The sequence below is a fragment of the Equus quagga genome, chromosome 6, assembly GCF_021613505.1.
Source record: "Equus quagga isolate Etosha38 chromosome 6, UCLA_HA_Equagga_1.0, whole genome shotgun sequence".
In the NCBI taxonomy this organism is placed as follows: Eukaryota; Metazoa; Chordata; class Mammalia; order Perissodactyla; family Equidae; genus Equus; species Equus quagga.
The window spans coordinates 67,896,070-67,915,971 of NC_060272.1; the positions used below are offsets into that span (position 1 = coordinate 67,896,070).

Here is a 19,902-nt window from a genome sequence, read left to right on the forward strand (position 1 = left end):
CTGAGGGAAAGATAGGTTCACAGTTTTTAGGATGAAGAGCCTTGACTATGGTTGTAGACCATAGAGAATGAGAGGGCTGGCCTGGTGGCTCAGCGGTTAAGTGTGTACGTTTTTGGTGGCCTGGGGCTCGCCGGTTCAGATCATGGGTACAGACATGGCACTGCTTGGCAAGCCATGCTGTGGCAGGCATCCCACATATAAAGTAGAGGAAGATGGGCACGGGTGTTAGGTCAAGGCAAGTCTTCCTCAGCAAAAAGAGGAGGATTGGCAGCAGATATTAGCTAAGGGCTAATCTTCCTCAAAAAATATCTCATTCTTCTGCCACCTGTAAGTGTCCTGCTCTTCTTTCTTCAGACGTAGGCAGTATCAAATACTCACGTGATATAAGATTTTAAAACAACATAAGGTGTAATTATCAATTTTCTAACATAAGAGTTTAACACTAGCTACTTAATAGTATTTTCCATATGTCTCTACAACCTCAGTTTACTCTTTATGTGTTTCACGTGCACATTATACGAGTAGATTTTAGGTACTGTGTCTTTGAAGGAAGAGCCATATTTTATTCATCTGTGGTAACTGTAGGGCCAGAAGAAATAGATGATGCAATTTTCATGGTGACTATACTACAGCATTAAGGCAGTAAAAGTTCAATTCTAGTTTAGTGACATTAGCTGGAAAACAAAGAAAATAAATCCTTCTATACAAAATTTTAAAAATATACTCCCAGTACCTTTTTTTCTAGGTTCTATCAGTTATTTTCTTGCCAAAGATGAATATTTTCTTCTCTACCATAGAACCCTATGGGTTATGCACTAACGTGATATGGCTGGGAGGACAAGAGCAGTTCTGCAGGCCTGGACCTACGTAAGGGCCAAAGTGGATTCCACTTAATGTCAGAGAGTATAATTCAGTTTTTGAAGGTTGTCAAAATTCCCCATCAACTATACTAACCTATTTGCATAATTTCAATTTATCAAGTATGACTTCTGTTAACTACAATAACTAATACTAACAATGTGTAAGGTTACAAAAATATTACCTATCGTCTAAGAAAGCTGGTTTAAAGTTTCTATTTTTCAAATTGTAGTATGAGATAAAAAAAGTCTCAGGCAGGAGACACACTAAATACCAGGATACACATATTCATCCCCCGGCATCTGAGAGAAAAAAACGTCAAGCAATTTAATTCAAAATTTTTACTACTATAAGAATAATATAGTAAAGTATGTATTTTAAAACATAAGGGCATAGAATGTTCGTGCTCCCGTGGGTGCATGGGCTATATAGACAGTCTGTCACACCTTTAACCCCACTCTACTATCCACTGCATCCTAGGGGGCTGCTTCAATGGAAGAGATGAGAAGTAATGACTTGAGCCATATAAGTAGCACTAAAACTAGAAATTTTAAAGATAAGTTTTCATCAGCTGTTTTCTGGGATTTAGCATGAGACTTAATTTAGTCTCTCATTGTTTTGGTGAATTTTAAACAAACAGATCTCATAAGACAATGAGGAAAACACAAGTTTATTTCTTTCAACTACTTAAAAAAATACTAAATAAGAGAAAAAGGGACAATAAATATTCCTCACCTATAAAGTATATTTTCCCCTCTCAGAAAATGTCAGGATTGAATGTGGGTTTTTCCTTTTTTTTTTCCTTTTTGGTGAGGAAGATTGGCATTGAGCGTTTTAAATTATTTCTTTTACATGCTTTAAGATTTATTACTTTGCCAAAATAAACTTTTTTCTACATTTTTTTTTGTTTTTTTACGATTGGCACCAGGTGCCAATCTTCCTCTTTTTGCTTGAGGAAGAGTTTCACTGAGTTAACACCTGTGCCATCTTCCTCTATTTTGTATGTGGGATGCTGCCAAGCTTGGCTTGATGAGTGGTGTGTAGGTACACACCCTGGATCTGAACCTCGAACCCCAGGCCGCCAAAGTGGAGTGCGTAAACTTAACCACTACCCCACTGGGCCCGGCCCCTGAATATGGTTTTTAAAGCTTGTTTCATGACTTCTGAATGACAGTTGTAAAAGTTGCGTAAATAATCAATTTGAGGGCATCTTTAGCTGAAAAATCCAATCGCTCTACACCCTCAGTAAAATATGGTACACAATATTGCATAGAATACAAAAATGCTTAATGTAAGGGAAAAAATGGAATGTCAAGGAAAAAGTACCCTATGGGAAAAGTATAACAAATGGCATATTCTGCTCTGGTTATCCCAAGCTATACTTGGATTTTTAGGCCTTACTCCTATGGAAAAGGGCAGTAGTGTAACGAGTTTATGGTGAGGGTCCTGCGCGGGGCGAGTGGTTAAGTTCGCACACTCCACTTCGGCGGTCCAGGGTTTCGTGGGTTTGGATCCTGGATGCGGACATGACACTGCTCACCAGGCCATGCTGAGGTGGCATTCCACACAGCACAACCAGAAGGTCCTGTATATGCAGGTCTAGAATATACAACTATGTACTGGGGGGCTTTGGGGAGAAGAAGAAGAAGGAAAAAAAAAAAGATTGGCAACAGATGTTATCTCAGGTGCCAATCTTAAAAAAAAAAATTTAAAAAAAGAGTTTATACTGGCAAAGTAATAAATCTTAAAGTATGTAAAAGAAATAATTTTAAAACTTTGGAAACAGGAAATGGGATCAAGCCTAAATCATCATTTTCTCAACATTTGGTTACTTTTATTAATCACAAAACAGTCCCTGAGAAACACAATTATTTATATTTTACAGTGATTTACTTACACGTCTCCCCACTAGATCATAAACTCCACACTGAAAGGAACGATCTTGTTTTACTTAACTATGCATACCTAGTAAGTAGCAAGTGTCTGACATACTGTACATTCTCAATGTATTTTTGTTGTTGAACTAAATTTAATCCTCCCAAATCTAAGGTATTGCTTATATCTGTGGTCCTCAACTCTGGCTGACCGAAAGAATCAACAGGGGAGTTGTTAAAAAGTACCAATCATATCAGAATAATTGTAAGGAGAGGGCCCAGGGATTGGTATTATTTTAAAGTTTCCCAAATGATTCTGATGGGAAGTTAGTGTTGAGACCCACTGACTTAGGGCATTTCTCCCTCTTAACAACACTGTACACGTACACATCTCAAAGTATCGAACTTGCCGGCATGAAGTAATTTATTGGTTAAGTGATGTGTAAATGTTTCTTCAAACTGTTCAGTTATTTAAACTTCCTTCTACTCAGTTGCAAAATAGCATACTATTGCATCACAATTATATCATAATTTACAAAATAATTACTGAGGTCTCCACATTTCTAAAATAAGGCCATTCCTAAGGTCATTTTCAGCTCTGAAATGATATTTCATTCCCATAAATGGTATTTTTGTAAGACTACAAGTGTCAACTTATAATGAATGTGTAAAAAAAATGTGAGTAACAAATTAGGTTGGGCAATGATTATATTCTTTTACACTGACACATATTTGTTTTTGCATTTCAAAAACTATTTCTTAAATGCAAATTACTATTCTAGGAGTTTCAAAAGAATAATTAGGTAAAATACTGAAAGGGGAGATATGTAAAACGTTGTGACAAGAAAAAGTACATGGCACAGAGGAAGACCCGAGTCTCTCGTGGTCGCTGAGGTATAAACAATGCTGAGAATTAACAAGTGGGACATAGCTGGACAAGGAGAGGAGACTTCAATCACAGTCCTAGCTCTCTAACAATCTCTCTGACGTGTAGAATTAGAGAATTACCTAAAACAAGGAAAATGGATACATGAGAATGTATATAAAGGGATAATTTATTGTCATTTCAACAAAGACAATCCCTTGGTAATGACAGAAAAAAAGTGGATTTTAAAATCTTATCTACAAATCATTCCAGAAAGTCTTTGCCACTTGAGAAAACACACATACATTCACTTACTCCACACTAAAGAAATTCAACAGCCATAAGAAAAGGTGTAAATTAAACATAGGCACCAAATTTTCATCTTCATGAGGAAACATACTCAACTGGGTTTGAAAGCCTGCAGAGAGCTCGCAAGTCTTTAGACAGTTTTGTCACAATTTTTTAACTCTTCTACATGGATGCATAAAATTTCCTCAAGATGAAGGACTTTTTCAGAGAACTGGATATCAAGTTAAGGACTCTTTGAAACTAAACACTTTGAAGACAAATAGGTTCCAGAAGGATGACAATGAAATCCCTATGTTCTCTTCACAATCACTTTATGGTAGTTAGATGACCTAGCAGAAATCTCAGACCCAGGACCTGACTTTTTTCCCCATCAGTTTTTCCTCCTCTATGTCAGCTCAATGCACATTTCTCATTCCCTTTTGCTTTGTATATTACTAATTAAACCAATTTAATGTTTTTAGAGACTCAATCCATGTCAAAATCTAATCTCTGAAAATATGGAAAATATTTCAAGGTAAAATGGGTGGTTAAAATGAGATTTTAAGTCTTCTGGAACTCCAGAACTGATTTTTCACTTCCTATATCCTTAGAGTCTACTTATCATTAACTGCCACGAAAGAAGTAGGCATGTTCCTCAAAAATTTTCATAACGAGTGTTCACTATGACTGGCCTGCTTATACATTCTGTGCAATAAGTTAAAGAAGTTATTAATATTAAGTACAAGGACCGAAGTAAAAAAATACTAAGTAGAGAGAAAAACAGAGACGAGAAACGTTTTCAATGTACGCAAAAAATAAACTAATGAAAATGTATATGCAAGTATTCAAAGTACTTTTTTTCATTTTCATTGCTTATTTTTATGAACATCTTACTAAAAGCAGTATAGGAAAAATTGAATCTAAGAAATGAATAATTAATAATCACTTCAAAGAGATTCTTGATATGAGGCTGAACCATAGAAAAACCATTGAGCGATATGGAAATATATTTATTTTTAAATATTTTTTATATATATTTATAAATATTTTAAAATATTTTTTTAAATAAATATTTTTAAATATAAAAGTTGGTGTATCATAAAAAGACAAATATAAGGAGGTTTCCCAGGATCTTAGTGGATCACTAAATTACATAAATAAATTCAACACAACTTTGTATTATAAATATTCTTATGAATATATATATACACACACACACATATATATCTGTGTTTGTATTTACAATAAAAAATAATCTGGATAGTTTTACAAGATAATGTTTTTTCCACAGAGCATTTTCTGTAACTACGAATATACATAACATACAAGCATATTTATATGCTAAGTTGAGTTGGTGACAATACTTCTTCCTTGTTGAGAAAACATCTGCTACTAGAAATGATCAGAAGAAATCAAGGAAGTAACTTTCTTCAATAAGAAAATAGAGGAAATGTTTCATATTTGAAGATCTATTTAGGTAGGAAAACAGTAAAAGCTAGAATAGCATTTTTTAAATGAACTTTCAAGATGTGTGCCTTTTGAAATTAAAAATTTTAATTACAAAGTAAAAACAAGTATGCAACATTTTAAAAAGTTAGTGTTTTCCACATTCAAATATGCAATTTAAGATTTAATAATATTATGGTTTTGAAGAACTTCAGTTCTTGAAATTGAAGTTTGATAGAACAAGAACTTTTAAAACTTAAAAACAATAAAACAAAATCCTGTACTGCTCTGGAATCAATGAAATGACAAAGACTGTCTTTCCCTGAATTCTGTGATTTATCATGAAAAAGATCATTTGCATTTGTTCAACAGAACACATTTCTTCAGGGCTTACTACCTGTCTGAGCCATGACTGATGCACTACTATTTTGTCTTTAAGTTATACTGTACTGTTCGTGTCACTCCTTTGATGACGGTTTTTGAATGTCACTATTTTAGAACTAAAAATAGGTGTATCAGTAGAGTGATCCTCAAAACTTTATAATTTAAGAACATGATACAGTAAAATATAAATATAAAGGAAATTACACCATTAGCATCGAGAGCTCTAGCCTGTATTTAACTATATCACAAAAGTGCTGGGTAGAATTAAGCTACTACGCAAGTTTAGCTTCTCAAAAAATGTTCATAAATAACCTACAGGTACAATAGACATTTAATATTTCTCAAGATATTTCTGAGACCTTTGTACATACTCATATTTTGTGACTACCACCTAGGTTTATACTATATCCCACAGCAAAAGACCATGATGAAAACTGCCTTGTCTTCAAGAACAAACAGGGAACAACCATGCTGCATTGAGCTGTTGATGCTTTGTTGTCTGCTTGGCTTATTCACTCCCACATCCCAAACTCATAGCACATATGATCTCAACTCACGCCTTGGCAAAAAAATAAATTACTCTATGCTATGTATCTATGTTACTACTTAAGAATAAAAGGAACTTCCAGTATTAAATCTTGAATTCTATGACCCTGTTGTGCTTCGTTGGCACGAAGCAGAATTATGTACAGTTATATTAAATATTTCATATTTATTCATGAGTAATCACACAGCAATAGGTGTATAAGGCAGTATAACAGTGTTAGTGTTGGAGAGAAACTTGGCCGTCATCTTTTTTAATCCAGGACAAGAATCTCTGACACATGAGTAGCTGATCTTTGCTTAAAGACCTACAATATTCTGGGCTTCTGGAACAGCCTCTTCTACTCTGGACTACATATAGATATTCATAGATGGAGGGAGGAGCTGTGGTGACCAATATAGTATCTACTTGTCACATGTGGCTATTATAAGGACTTCTAATGTGGCTAGTATGAACTGATATGTGTTCTAAGTATAAAATATATACATGATTAAAGTGTTTTTTTCTGGGGTAACGGTATACACATGATTTGAAAGAGTACAAAAAAAGTATGTAAAATATCTCAATTATTTTTTATATTGACTACATGTTGAAATTATATTTAGTTTAAATAAAATATATTATTAAAATTAATCTCACCTTTTTAACCTTTTTAAATGTGGTTATTAGAAAACTTTAAATTGTACATGTCTCACATTATATTTTTATTGGACAGTGCAACTCTAGAGTATCAACTGGGAAAAGCAATTTTTAAACTACTACTGCGATAACCACAATGTTTGTTTATACTAATAAAAAGAGAAATAACTTTGCATTTATGTATAGAAATATAGTTTGAAAGGCTACATATTAAATGATCAATTGTTATTACTCCTAGGTAGTGAAAATATGAGGTAAGGAGAAATTTTATTTAAGCTTGTATGCTAAAATGGTTTTTCTCTTAATGTACAGGAACTACTTTTGCATTAGAAATTATCTTGGGAATATGTGCTCAACTGATTTCAGCAAGGGTAGCAAGACCATTCATTCAATGGGAAAAGAATAGTCTCTTCAACAAATAGTGCTGGGAAAACCAAATATCCACATGCAAAAGAATGACAGTGAATCTCCATCTCACACCATATAAAAAATTAACTCAAAATGGACCAACTATCTTAATTTAGGAACTAAAACTATAAAACCATTACAAGAAAACACAGGAGAAAATCTTCATGAGCTTAGATTTGGCCATGGGTTCATAAATAGGATATCAAAAGCACAATCAACAATAACGAAACTAAATAAACTAGACATCATTAATATTAAAAACTTTTGTGAATCAGAGGACACTATTGAGAGAATAAAAATAACTCACAGAATGGGATAAAATCTTTGTAAATCATATACCTGATAAGGGTTTAATATCCAGAATAATAAAGAACACCTACAACTCAACAACAACAAAAACCCAATTTAAAAATGGGAAAGGATGTGAACAGACATTTCTCCAAAGAGGATATATGAATGGCCAATAATAGGTGCATTAAAAGATGCTCAACACCATTAATCATTAGGGAAATACAAATCAAAACCAGGAGATACTTCTTCATTCTCACTAGGGTGGCTAAAATTTAAAACAACAACAACAACAAATAAAAAAAAGAATATAAGTGTTGGAGAGGCTATGGCGAAATTGGAACCCTTGTTCATTCTTCATGGAAATGTAAAATGGTGCTGCCATTGTGGAAAATTGTTTTGCAATTCCTTGAAAAGTTAAGTATAGAATGACCACATGGCTCAGCAATTCCACTCCTAGGTATATGCCTAAAAGAATGGAAAGTAGAGACTCAAATAGATATTTGTAGCCAATGTTAATAGCATTATTCACCATAGTCAGAAGGTGAAAAAACTCAAGTGTCCATCAACAGATTAATGAATAAACAAAATGTGGTTCTATACATAAAATGGATTATCATTCAACCATAAAAAGGAATGAAGTTCTGATACACGTTGCAACATGGACGGACCTTGAAAACAGTATGTTAAGTGAAATAAACCTGACACAAAAGGATAATTTTATAACTCTACTTATATGAAATATTGAGAACAGGCAAATCATAGACAAAAAGTGGATTAGAGGTACCCAGAGTCTGGGGGAGGGAGATACAGGGAAATACTGCTTAGGGGGTACAGAGTTATTTTCTGGGATGTTGAAAAGTTTTGGAAATAAATAATGATGATGGTTATACAACACTGTCAATGTAATTAATGCCACCAAACTATACACTTAAAATGGCGCATTTTATGTTATATATATTTTATCAGAGTAAAAATAAATCAAATCATCTGGGGGATTGTGTTTTACTCTTACTCATGAATTAACTCAATAAGAAATTAATAAATATCTATACTATGTGCTGGACCCTGTGCTAGGTGTGGATGACACAGTGGCGAGCAAAACAGAAGACATCACGGGCAACAGAATCCTTCAAAAAGAGAGGAAATTGGACATGATACTTATTGTAAAGGAAATTCCAATGTAACAGATAAAGGAAATCATGCCTTTATCACCTGTAAGAGCATCCAATTCAAACCTGTAAACAAGTACCTTTATTTATTATCTAGATATATGTACTTCAAATGCTAAGGGGAATTATGGAGTGATTAGAGCCATATAATAATCATCCAGAAAAGCTTCATAAAAGACAAGAGTTTGACATAACTGGGAAGATATGAGGTAATAGTAATAGTTCTGTAATTTGTTAGTGGTGGTGGTTACATCAACATGAAGAATGAAGTTGCATTGATCTATATATAGACACAAATAAATGCATGTAAAAATGCTGAAAGCTGAATAATATGTGTAGTCTAACATTACTATACCAATATCAATTTCCTGGTTTGATACTGTATTACATTTATATAAGATGGTATTATTGGAGGAAGCTGGGGGAAGAGTACATAGGACTCTATGTACTATTTTTGCAACTTCTTGTGAGTCTATAGTTATTTAAACAACAACAAAACCACAGAAAAAATGATCATGAGGGAACGCGGAGTGGAAGAAAAAGAGGACACAGAAAATTACTTATTACATGATAGGTAATAAAAAGAAAGCATGTTGAAATACACATAGTACAAAGGAAAAAAATCCGCCAAAAAGCAAGAGGATATATAATAGTGGTAGGACTGTGAAATACATAAACAGTTTTTTTGCTATTTTTCAAAGTTGTAACGTGCCTGAAGAATTTATATAATGGAAACACAGTAAAACAAAAATGGGTAAACAAACAAACCAAAACAACTGGGAAGAAAGGAAAGGGGTGGATACGGTGGCAAGGTAGGGAAAGGGGTTTGAGGTCAGGGAGGTAGGTGGGCAAGCAGTGTTCCAGGGGAATCTGGTTGCCTCAGAATTTGCTACATTTCCTCTGCTCCGCCACAGAAATGACAGCACTCTTAAGGGTCATCCTGCAGCCGACCAAGGCTCACTGACTTCTTCTTGTCCTAATTTTAGTTGAATTATGAAAATTCAGACATGAGAAAAGGACACTCATTTCTCTTTCATATTTTACCATTTTCACATGGATGAGCTCAGAACTTTTGTTCATCCATCATTTTCCTTCTCTGTTTATAATTTGGGTTGGATATGAACTAAATATACAAGGATGAAAGTGTTATATCATCTACCAGAATCATATACATTACAAGTAGCTTAGGGAAAAAACACTTTATAACATAAAAGTGGTTGAATTTTTATTTTATTTTAAAATTTATAATACCTGCTAACTTCTCCAGGAGTTAAAAGAAATCAATAAGAGACTTCATGGAAATGATCAAAAGTAATTTTGTCTTCTCTTTTTGACTACATCTTCCAAGAGGGATGCTATCAATAATGGGGTACATAACAGATAGTTGAGTCTGCCCTCTTGTATCTGTTCAGTAGACATTCTTCCCAAGATAAATTAAATAGATTTTTATGACCATTTCATATTTATATCCTCTTTCTTTTTTCAAAATGCCTACATCTTACTATATAATTTTCCCCATATTTTATAATAATTTGAAATCTTTATTATGACCCAAGTTGACAACAGTCTTTATGTATCACCATATTTTTCAATCTCCTGCTTAACTTTTATTTATTCTTAGGAAATATTATAAACTTCATGGCAAGAAAGATGAAATAATTATAGCAACTCCAAAAAAATTTAAACGCCCAACTTGCCCCTTTAACTTTGAGATGACATCACACCACAGATGAGAGTTGGCGTTAGGCACTGTCCACAGAAAAAGGCGGGATTTGTAAGATACTCAGGAATGAAACAGTGACTTTATTCCTTTCAAAACTAGAGGCAGAATTTGTAAAGCCAAAGACCATGAACTACCCAACACTCTTCACAAGTTCAAAATTTCTTACCAACTTCAATTCTGTTCTATTAACATACTACAATATTTGATATTAAAAAATGCCCTCTAGGAAAATATTGTTTCACACATTGCCTGGAAATGGGCAATTCCCCTACATAACCAAATAAATCCAAATAAATATAGTCTGGCTTCTTATTTTCTGATGTGCTCCAAATGAGGCCGGTCACTGGTGTGAGCATGGAACAGGTTCATTTCTCTCCAGACCTTTCCTTGGACTGTTTCCTTGGCCTGCATCTCCTTCCCTGCTCATGCCGCATAGAAAGCCTATTAGTTTTAAGAGGTCTTATCGTTAGTCCATCTCAATAAAACCTTCTACAAAAACCTTATTGTTGGTTCATAGGTTCAATTTTCTGAACCATACATAGGTAGTAAATAATTATATTCAATTTAAAATATCATGCCAGGGGCCAGCCCAGTTGCGCAGCAGTTAAGTTCGCACCTTCTGCTTCATGGCAGCCTGGGGTTCACCGGTTTGGATCCCAGGTGCGGACATGGCACTGCTTGGCAAAAAGCCATGCTGTGGTAGGCCCCCCACGCATAGAGTAGAGGAAGATGGGCATGGATGTTAGCTCAGGGGCAGTCTTCTTCAGCAAAAAAAAAAAAAAAAAAAAGGGGAGGAGGCTTGGCAGCAGTTAGCCCAGGGCTGATCTTTCTCAAAATAAATAAATAAATAAATATCATGCCAGAATTTTTAAATCTTTACTTATTTTAAATTCAGTCACATAATGGGCAAGTTTTATAGATAACACTAAATTCCTTAAGAACTGGGAGAATGTATCACTAAATCTTTAATAACCATCACAATGTTAAAAAAAAAAAGTAGCCACTAAATAATTAAATGTGACATAATTTCATCAAGATAATTAGGATTTCATATTTCCAAAGAGGCTTGAAAAAAAAAATCTAGTCCATCCCAGGTTTTCTTACATTTACAATCTTCTGTACACACCAACAACCGTTTCAGTACTGAGTACTCAAGAATGCATATTCTTTAGTCGGCCTCCATATTCACTTTAGCTATGTCTTTATACATCAATCTTACGTTTATTATAGTCAGAAGAGAAGGATGCCTTTTTCCTTTGTACCAGCTGACTGAACTGTATTAGACCGGAAAAAATATGAAAAATTTAAAAGTTCAAAGTCCAAATCATCTGAAAAAGAAAGATTGTTCTTCAGTTGTGGTTGTTTTGTAAGTGCTGTGTTTAGAAGTTCTGGGTTGTGGCCTTGATCACATCAGCGAAGTCACTAAAATCCTTTTTATTTAAGTATATGAAGTATTTAGAAAAGAATAAAGGCAAACAAAACCACAAAATAATTCATGCTAGTAACTTCATACACAGATCCTAGGGACTTCGAAGGCGGACTTCTACTTTATGTTTCTTATATGTTTTTGAGTTTTTAATGAGAATAAAAATGATTTATTAAGTATATATTTGCTTAATCAGTGCTTCAAGTCAGAAAGTGCTTAAGTACTGAGAGACATTATTTTTTACATAAAAGTTTCTCAATTTATAAAACATTTTCTATTGACAGATAAGGCACAGAAAAACACAAGTGACATCTGCTAAGCTTTACTTATGAAAACTTAAAGAAATCCTATGGGATAACATCACTCAATTTTTCCTGGAGTACCTCTGATGGAGACTTCCTAAAAAAAAAAATCTGGAAATAATTAGAAACTATTATAGTACCCAAAAATGTTTACTTGAAAACTAAATCTGCTATTCATCAAAGAACACAATACACTCAGAATAAGGTAATGGAAAAATAAGGTACACATATAGAATAATGTAAAGCATCTAAACCAGATCTGATCATAAAACTTAAAAAAAAGTTGGCAGAAGACAGTATCAAAGCTGTGATATACTGAAGAATTCTGTAGTAAACCTTTGCTTAACCGATTAAACACTAATTTTGTCCAAATAATACATAATAATTATTTTACTTCAGTTTATTTTACTTTCAAATGACAGGAAACAAATTTTTTTTTTAAAAAAGATGCAACTGAGAGTAACTTTAATACAAATCGAAAGGGAAGAAGAACAAATAGTTACTTCTTAAAATTTACTTTTGTGTCATAAGATCTAAGTGGAAAAGAAAAGTAGCCACAATACAGTAAAAAATGTTTTGGGTATTTGTGGAACAATAAATGCAAAATAATGATAATGTTAATAGTTTCTTAAAACTTAAAATATGGCTTCTACAGAGACCTAACATTCCACTGGGGGGTAGACTGGATGGCATGTCCCTGGGAGTTTAAAAGGCTGTCCATATGAACCAAATTATCCTTGACAAGTACCTTCAGACGGTTGTAATATGATCTCATTTAAATTTAGACCATATTTTGCACACAAACCACAAGATAGTAAGTTTATTCAGGAGCTCAGATAAGAAGAAAAGAAAAGCTGATATTCTTAATAACATGTAGTAAACATGAAATTTCCAAAAGGAAAAGCACAAGTATAAAAGCATCTAATGTGTTGCAGCAAATCAAAGGAAAATGTTGCAGGAAATGCTGATTTTTCCTTTCCTTTTTCAATCCTTAGCTACCTATTCGCTCCAAACAAAATCTTATCCTTTGATGGTTTATCTAAATTTGGAAAAAGAAAAGCATATTTTCAGCAAATAAATAAACTGGAAAATTCCACTTGCATTGAAGACTTATTTTAACCAAGAATTAAATCAGTGTGGATAATATCTTAGTTGTATTTCTCAACTGTGGAAAAAATATATATAGTGCATCAAGATTTTCAACTGTTTTATTAGTACCAATAACTACTCATCATCATAACATGAAGCTATCAATATCTGTGAAGCGCTGACTGTAAAATAAAAGAAAAAAACAACTCAGAACTCTGCAGCTTTAAAGATTCCTCAGGATTGCCTTCTGCCTTGGCACAAGGACAGCATAGAGAACCACGCTGATTCTACAGGGATCACTCCACTGCTGGAGAAATGCATTAAGGCCTGCAGAAGAAAACCCTGCTTTGGAGAGCGCTGTGCCAAGCAATCTGCACAGCACCATTAACTGTATTCATTTCTCTTTATCAGAAGTCTGCTACTGCCATGGTTGCCCTGCTAATGGGTGAAAACAGGACATAAATCATCTTGAATTTGCATAGTAGACAAAAACGGCAGATAATTTTAAGAAATTTTGAAGACGTCCATTTCTTTTCTGTGTCCTTAAAACAAGATTTTATACTTCCTTGGAACAAATAACAATCTAGGAAGATGGTTTATAAGCTAATTTCACAGTAAAATAGTAAACTCCTCCCACCTAAATTGTACTGAAGGAAGATTACTCATTTGTTTCTTTAAAAGTATTTTGAGGGAAGCAGCATTTCAGTTTAACAGAAAATAAAAACACAATTGGAGCTATTTTTTTTTTCAAACATACATTTTTAAGTCACTTAAATGAGGTATATTTAATCAATCAACTGCATGAAATATTTAAACACACTGAATTATTTAGAAAAATTCAACTAGAAAATCAAACTGAGAGACATGTTTATAATATTGCTTTGCTGAAACATTGAAAGACAGTGTACTGCATAGAGAGCTTAAATTTCTCACTCTTCCTTTCAATCAATATCTGAGGCAAAGTTTCATCTCTAGGGCCCTTAATGGCAGGAATTCCTGGAGCCAGCAAATGAGTAATGTTAAACCTATGATTAGATGATGAGGCCATCAAAGACACTAGACCCTAATGCTACATTCCTCTTTATTTCTCTCAACTGCAGTGAAACCCAGAGCTAAGGAAGAAGGAATTTTAAGCTATTTTTTTTTCCATAAAAGCGTTTTTAAAAAACGTTCATCATCAAGAACCTAAAAGTTCCGGATAGATCTCCCAGAACGTCTCTCGAACTCAGGACTCTGGCATCAGGTCACGACTTTCAAATGCCCTGCAGATCAACTCCTGCCAGGGATGCTGTTTTCTTCAACTTCTTCCTTGCTAGTATTTGTCCTGGCTGAAAAGGGGGGAATGTACCTAATGATTTCCCTGTGAATATGTTCTCGAAGAAAGTCAACCTGAAGACTGGAAATCGATAGGTAAGTTTTCGGTTGTTCTGTTTTTGCTGATATTCTTAAGGATCAAACGAAGTCATATTGCTGTTTATTTCAGAGTTAGCTGTGTTTGGGGGCAGATCTCAGGTCAGTAACTAGAAACAGTTGAGATTTATTTTTCCTTCTAGTGAGGAAACCAGGAATAAATGTAGCAACTACTTATTACAAACATATATAAGCTCTTTTTTTCATTCTCATATTATAAAATATTTAATACTTAGATGAAAATCAAGATCACTAGGAGACCTGACAGAGCAGCAAGAAGAAAGACCATTAGGTCCCTATTTCCGTTATCAGAAACATGTAATATTTTTGTGTGTGTGTATATATATTTAGTTTCTTATAATTGCTAAAAACAAACAATACCCAACAATTCAATTCTATTTTTAATTCTGATTATTAAAGAAAAATAGCATAAGCAGATTTTTAGAATGTACACTGACACATACAAATTACATTTTAAAGAAAGGCAAGCAGCAAGGCATTGCATCAACGCCCACTCCCTAATGAGCTGTTTTAAATACTTTGGTTACTGACTGAAAAAAACTTAGTTTTCACTGTCTCTAATCTAATAGAGAAGAAGACACCATGTAATCAGCAATAAACATCAAAATTACAAATGCTACTGTATCATTTTTAAACGGTGGGCTGTAAAGAAGGATATCAAAATATCTATCACAAATATATATATATTTGCATATATAAAAAGATAGAGGACAATAGAAGGATAGGGAGGGTGGGAAACTATAAAACAGCTAAAAAGAGAAGGGAGATGAAAAATATTTCCATTGTAAGACCATTTACACCATATTTCTCAATATAAATTATTTTCTTCAGCTATGGAGTAATAGATGAAAGTTTCAAAAATATATAAACATATACATATATATGCACCTACATCCTATTGTTAGTGACATAAAAGAATCCTCTCGTAGTTTAATGTAGTCGGTGAATGTGATTTCCTACCTGAGAACAAAGCAGCATAACAAGCTCAACCACAGACGTGCTGGACTTCATACAAACGAGGCCTACAGGAAAGAAAGGTTAGAACAAAATGAAGTTACAGTGGTAGAAACCATCATTCCCAGTTAATTCATTATATAGTTTTAATTTATAAAAACTTTCTTTCAAATAGAACTCCTAAAATAAAATGAATGGAAACATTCACCAACACATATATTTACAGCATTAATTTTAAAATATTCAGATATTCAAAAAGATTTAAAAATACTAAAAAATTGACTTCACGCTTCGGTTATTTATTTGGTTAAGGCATTTCTTATATTTAAACAAGCTGGAAGATGGTTATCAAAATTTTTAGAGCTGCTTTTATTCCAATGACCTTTGCTATGTGATTGTCTCCTGGAGTGAATTACAAGAATCATTGAAGATTTACCTAAATTTTCTTCCAAAAGACAAAATTAAAATAATTTCTTCATAGGTAATTCCCCATAGGTTGTCCATTGTTAAGTGGTTTTTAAGATAATAAAATGAATTTCACACACAATTAACATATTAAGCAACGTTTATGAAATCTTCCATTGTTCTGCTTCCGCAGTCTCTAAACAGACCTCAGAGGAATAGACGTAATAACACGTATGTACTAAAGGCTCCTCCTCATCGATCACTTACTATGTCCTGGGCACTGCTGTAAGTGCCTTATGTACACGGTCTCTTTTAATTCTCATTTATAAGCTGTGACATACCATTATTATTCCCATTCTACAGGTAAGAAAATATTCTTCCTATAAACAGTTTAAACATTAATTATTCATCAAAACTTGTTCCAATTAAAAGGATGACTGCTGCATAACATTTTATATAATAAGAAAGCAGATCATGATTAGTAGTTTTTTAAGTGCCAATGTAGAGGAAGATGTAACCAAGGATTAATCAATGTTAATTATGATGTTCACTAATTTAAAATGTACTTTTAAAAGTTTTTCAGTGTTTTGAAAAATTTAAATAATTTAATTAATAGGTTTGTTTTTCTTTTTATGTGAGGACAAACGCAATCAGCAAAAACACTGTACAGTAAGAAATGCCATGGTCTTACATTAGTTGTTGCTAAATGGGAAGTTGAAGCGAAACCATTTATTTTTTTCTTCTTAAGGTGATTTCAATAAACAGTCTCAAATGCCTTCTAGACACTAGCATGTATATTTATTGTAGGTGGTGGATAAATACTCTTTTGTGCCCACTCTTCTAACGACCCTATCCTTATTGTAAAGACAGACAGAACAAGCTGTAAAAAGGCACTAGTATTCCATCTTATCAGATCTTTGGGCAGACAGTTAACTAATGAAATAAGAGGCAGATGTGAAAAGCTCATTTAAGAGACAACTGCTGTAACTGATCAGCAATTCTCATGCTCAGGAGCTAGAAAGTCAGAAAGATTAATGGAACATTTATCACCTGTTGGCTACTCAACTATTTGTAATTCTGACAAAGAAAAACTAAGTAAAAGGCCAAAGGACTACGCATACGTACTCCATATCAATTTAGATTTTAGATGGTAAAGCTATATAAAGAATTATTCACCATATATTCTGTGTATTAGAGTTTTTTAAAACATAACAACTTGAAGTAAAAATTAGGAAAAACATGCAATTATATTCATTTCTTACAAACTAATTTTTTAAAATGAACTTCTACAAAACCCCTATGTAACAAGAATATTCATAATTTTTACAAACACTATCATTCCATCATAAGAAAGATATAAACAAATGCTCCATCAATGCTGCGACAACAAATTGACAGGACAGCAAAATTACAATTTGTAAACAGTACTCTCAGTACTTTGAAAAAGGCTATTGTGATTTCAACTCCATAAATCCTTATACCTTTATTAATGTGTTTTGTCTAATTAGTTTGAAACAGAATGAACTAACAGATTCTCCTCAAAAGAACAACAACAAAAAAAACCCTAACCTTGACGATGAGAACATAGGCAGAGGCAATTCTGGAAGACTTATCAACCTTCAAAAATTATATAATCACTTTGGTTGGAACTATTTCTTTTTTTTTCCTCATATGTTTTCACTAGGTTTATTTATTTATTTATTTATTTATTTTAATTGCAGTAACATTGGATTATAACATTATATAGCTTTCAGATGTACATTGTAAGATATTTCAAATTCTGTGTAGATTACATCATGTTCATCACCCAAAATCTAATTATAGTCCATCCCCTCACATGTGAGCCTAATCACCCCTTTTGACCTCCCCCAAACTTCCTCTATGGTAACCACCAATCCAATCTCCATTGCTATGTGTTTGTCCTTGTTTTTATCTTCTACTCATGAGTGAGATAATACGGTATTTGACTTTCTCCCTCTGGCTAATTTCACCCAGCATAATACCCTCAAGGACCATCCATGTTGTCACAAATGGCCTGATTTCATCATTTCTTATGGCTGAGTATTCCATCGTGTATAAATACCACATCTTCTTTATCCATTCATCCCTTGATGGGCACCTAGGTTGCTTCCAGGTCTTGGCTATTGTTCATAATGGTGCAATGAACCTAGGGGTGCAAGTATCTTTATGCCTTTGCATTTTCAAGTTCTTTGGATAAATACCCAACAGTGGGATAGCTGGATCATATGGTAGATCTATTCTTAATTTTCTGAGGATACTCCATACTGCTTTCCATAGTGGCTGCACCAGTTTGCACTCTGGTTGGAACTATTTCTAAGTGTTAACACAAGTATTACTAAAACAAATAGGTAAACTGCAATTTTTTTTTCACTAGAGATATTGAAAATATAAGCATTGTCTGATGAAATTCTATCCTTGCACATTTTCTAAATAAAACAGCATCCATATTTGACAATTTAATATCACTCATTTTGAAATGTAAGTAATAAATATGGTCTTGTATAACTCAAGAAAACTAAATTTATCTAGTGATACTATAAATAACTCAGGTTACATGCATAAGGCAAATAGTGTATGTCTCAAATAGGTTGAGCTTTTCCTTTTTGTATCTAGCAAGAAATTCATAATCAAATTGACTCTGATGTCTCCTCATCTGAGCAAAGCACAGTGTTATCACTCAGGAGTCTACAGTAATGAAGAGGACAGTATCTACACCTTCCCAAGTACTCCATATTTTAATTCAAGTCTAAGATTATCTAACATTTACATAGAGCTTTATCATTTACAAATCACTTTTCTATATGGTGTCTCATTTGATTCTCTTAACAACTCTTTGAATTAGTTATTGTTACCTCATGTGATGGATGAAAAAATGAAGAGATTCAGTGACTAGCTGAAGGTGTTTCATTCAGTAAGGCGTGAAACTGGGACCTGAATTCAAGTCATCTAACTTGAAAGCCCATTTCATGTTTGCTGCAGAGCTACATAAATAATTTGACATTAAGAGGACACCAATACGTGACTAGAGATAGGTCATAATGGTTAATACCAACATGGACGATTTTAACAGTTTTCTTGGAGAAGTTCAGATATGGGGACAAAAAGCACTAGCTTAAGCAAAAAGTACAGAGGAAGCAGGGAACAAAAAAAAATCTGAAAAGACCTTTATAGCTTGGGGGATGGATAGCTAGAGTACAGGAGGTGTTTGCAAGTGGGACTGTAGGGCTAGGTAGGGTAAAATTCAAGGACAGATAAAGGTGGAAAGAAATAAAATCACAAAAGTTTTTGAAAGTTAAAAAGAAGTTAGAGCAAGTTATAAAATGGGGGAAATGACACCAAGACTCAGTTATGGCATTTCTACACCATGATGACTTTTCCTGCCTTGTCAATTAAGCAGCAGCCCCCAAAGGAGCTGTACAGATGTGCCTCTCCAACAAAAATCTAGTTAGAGGTGTTGACCGACTAATGGAACGTTTTCATCAGCAAGGATACATTGACCAGAATAAATATTCTACCTAGAAATACTAATCCTATACTTTTACCAGAAAAAAGTGTGAACACCTGGAGTGTAGACAATAAACATGTAAAGGAAGGAGGCTAGTATATGTGGGAAGTATTCCAAAGGTGAGGAAGACTGCCTGGTAAGAGCTTTTCAATATATTATGAACTACACTGTTGAAAGATAAGGTCTGCTGAGTAGCTAAGATACAAGGACTTGAGATGATTAATGAGTAGGACAAATGAGAGGTGGTCCAGACCCAGGCAGCAAACAAAGAATGGGTGGA

The 19,902-nt window shown here is 33.7% G+C and overlaps 1 protein-coding gene across 10 annotated transcripts in view; it reads right to left on the minus strand.

The window, feature by feature from the left end:
- The window catches only part of NBEA (neurobeachin), a 679,748-nt gene that overhangs the window by 326,946 nt on the left and 332,900 nt on the right, over positions 1–19,902 (minus strand). For all 10 annotated transcript variants that reach the window (XM_046664612.1, XM_046664614.1, XM_046664615.1 and 7 more), the window contains one exon: positions 15,698–15,759. In XM_046664612.1, coding sequence (XP_046520568.1) covers positions 15,698–15,759 — 62 coding nt within the window. The remainder of the gene's footprint in view (positions 1–15,697; positions 15,760–19,902) is intronic.